General features: G+C 53.1%; 1 protein-coding gene across 1 annotated transcript in view; it reads left to right on the top strand.

Moving 5' to 3' along the window:
• VOLCADRAFT_89311 (uncharacterized protein) overlaps positions 1-414 on the top strand; it is a gene marked incomplete at both ends in the record, with an annotated part of 8983 nt that extends 8569 nt beyond the window's left edge. The window contains one exon of the mRNA XM_002948892.1: positions 340-414. Within this exon, the coding sequence (XP_002948938.1) occupies positions 340-414 (75 nt within the window). The remainder of the gene's footprint in view (positions 1-339) is intronic.
• Positions 415-3164: the final 2750 nt, after the last annotated feature.

A 3164-nucleotide genomic window follows, 5' to 3' on the forward strand; every position in this document is an offset into this window, starting at 1 on the left:
GGGCTGAGGGGGGGCGTGCGTCTGGGGGCTTCAAGGGGGCCCTGGGGGGGGAGAGAAGGGTTTTGCTGTTGGAGGTGAAGACTGGGGGCTTGGTGAGGAAGGGGGGGTTGGGGAACAGGAGCAAGTGGGTCCCGGAGCGACGTTGCGTGACGCGATGTAGCGATAAGCTGAATGCCCTAGGGCCGCGCGGGCGCCGTGGGCTGTAGCTCTCCGCGTTCGCCTTCTTGTGGCTGCCTAAGCACCTCCAGCTGGTCCGTCCGCCACCGAACATCCCATCTCTCCCCTCCTCTCCTCGCCTCGCCTCTCGGCCTCCCACTGAACCCCCCGGCTGTGTCACAGGTCATCAACGGCAACGTCACCAACACGGCTGCTCGTACTGCCGTACACCGCCGCAAGGTGGCGACCTACTACTAGGGGGAGCGTCCGCTGCAATGCCACTGGACCCTGAGTTGGTTGCACCCTCGTGCTTGCTTGAACTACCGCAACCACCTCAACCACCACAAGCATTGTCATGTCGGAGTGGCCAGGGTGGTCAGTGGGGCCAAGTGGAAGCTTCTACATAAACATCTTGCAACAACGAGGAAATGATTGAACAACACGTGTGTGAGGACACGGCGTGTATGGCCGTTGTTAATGTCGTTTGTGGTGGTTGATGATGGTTGGCGGCAGTTAGGACCTCCTCCGTCCTTTTTTGTGTAAGGCGTCGTAGCCGTTCCGTGACGTCGTTGGTACGGCAAACATGGTGGTATATTCGTCTGTCTGTATGTGTCTGTATTTATGTCAGTATGTATCTTTAGCGAGAACGAGCCTCTCTGTCCGCCGTTTGTGTGTTTTGCAAGTGATTACGTGTACGTGTATGTCTTGTAATGGAAACTGGGTGTCTTTGTAGATTTAACCGGAAGGGGGGCCGGTTTGAAGGCGAGGGGAAAGAGGGAAAGGGAGAGGTTCCGGCGCGGGGCATTCAGGGGCTGGCGAAGTCCAGGTGCTGCGAAGAGGAGGAGAGAGGAAAGAGGATAAAAGAGGGGTGAGCGGCTAGCTGGGTGGGTAGGCGATTGGTGTGGAGAAAGGAGCTAAATGCAAATACGGTCCCCTTGCTTTTTCGCGCGTGTGTTCGTTTGTATGTATATATGTATTTTTGTGGGTGCGTGAGTTGCTGCTTACGTGGCAGCTTATGACGAGTTCCCTCTGAGCTAAAGCCCTAAGTCCCGTGTTGCTCCCTCGTGGGTCCCCCAGAAGCCAACACCGGGGTTGCAAGCGGGCGGGGCCGGATGTATATCGAGTAAATAAACATGTTTGTGCCTGTGTTCACGTCTAAGTTTGTTTGTGTATGTGGTTTGCGGAAGGGCGTAGTAGAGTGTCCATGTTCCCATCCTTTCCTTTCCAAAACCCGCTACCCACTCGCTCACTCACTCGCTCACTCACTCGCTCGCTCGCTCGCTCGCACCGCTATCTAGGGGTCACTGTGACACCGCCACTTTTTCGTTCCATCCTGGACCTCCACCATGCGGCTGTGGATGATGGTGATGTGATGGTGGTGATGTGATGGTGGTGGTGGTGGTGGTGGGCAGCATTAGGTTGTGAGGGGAGAGCAGGAAGAGATGCTATGGACGGGATGCGGGAAAATTAGGAGGAGGAGGCGGTGGGGTGGAGGGGAAAAGGACGGATGGCTTGCGTTTTGGAGAGTCCATCCAGTCTGGAGTTAGTTGGAGAGATCTGTCGAGGGCTTCATTTTGGGGTAGTAGCCTGGTGTGTGCATGTGTGTTTTTGTATTGTCCTTTTCTCAAGACAAGAAATAAAAACTATTTTATACATCTTGTGTGAATAAGTGGTGCCCCGACTGCTGGTCGTTGATGAGGACTTGATCATCATGTGTTAAAACTTCTTTTGCCGATAGTAGTAGCCCTGTACGACACAGCCCTGTACGACATGGGCACGTGTCGCACCGTAGGGACCGGCGGCCCGTAGCGACGAGGTCAGTGCATGAAGGTCGGAATGGGTCTGAGGGGGTGCATGGCGGTACAGCCGTACGGGATACGTCGGAGCTGGTCAGTGCTGATACCCTTTTGGCGCCCAGATAGGATTCTGCGCTGGTGTCGTAGCTGCGGCTGCAGTTGCGGTTGCGGTTGCAACGGCTTCTGACTGAAAACGTATGTATTCCTTCCCTGTCTCGTCGGGAGGAGGACAGAGAGCAGCTACGATGATATGATGCCCCACTTGCGAGGTGGTAAGATGAAAGCATATCTGTCTGAATGTATGTTTGTATGTATGTATGCGCGCATGGTTTGCGATGTGTGTCTCGCGTACATACACAAAAGGGTGCGACATCAGCAATGCATGCTTGTTAAGAGTCGATGCTGCGTGGCCCACACCCAGTGTGAATGGGGTACGAGTAGTACATACCGGATGGGTAGGAACTGTGTTACCGACACCCTCGTCGGTTTCCTTCTTCCTGGCGAAATTTTAAAGTTAATTCCTGGCGAGAAAAATAAGAGCAGTAGCCTGAAATTGTTTGTTTGGTACGGCACCCCAGGGTGCGCTTGGGCTGCCTAATTTTCTAAGAATGCATTCGAGTTCGGTATTGAGGAGGAAGAAGCTTACGGAGAAAAACAAGCGAGGACAAAAGACGAGCGGTTGTGGCGAGCTATCTACACAATGTGCGTTGAAAATGCATGTATACATCAGATAACGTTGTGTTTTGAGTCCTGTTAGCGGTCATGATGTGGGTGAGCCAGGCGATGGGTTCGCGTATCAATGCGCCAGTGCGTTGAGGACCCTGGCATATGCATGCCCTGGCATGCGCAATGCTTTTTTAGCGGCTGCTTAAGTGATGCTTTGCACTGCAACTGTTGCCGGCTGCGTTTTTGGTTGTTGGAAGGTGTGTTGATTTGGAATACAGACTCCGCTGTTGCTAATTGCATCTCTGTAAAACCTTTTACTACACCGTTTGGGAAACCTTCCATCCTACTGAATCGCACGCCGTATAAAAGGTCGCTGTCCTCACTAGCAGCGCGTTCCTGCGCTCGATCGTGCCAGTAAATGAAGACTTAGCTGTGCCAGGCTGTGCTGCCACACTTAGTAACACGATAACTTGTGGTTGGACAACGGCTTTCGATTAAGATATTAGAATTATTTCATTCGATAATGGAATACATCGTGGATGCATC

The sequence above is a fragment of the Volvox carteri genome (genome assembly GCF_000143455.1).
Source record: "Volvox carteri f. nagariensis unplaced genomic scaffold VOLCAscaffold_12, whole genome shotgun sequence".
Lineage (NCBI taxonomy): Eukaryota > Viridiplantae > Chlorophyta > Chlorophyceae > Chlamydomonadales > Volvocaceae > Volvox > Volvox carteri.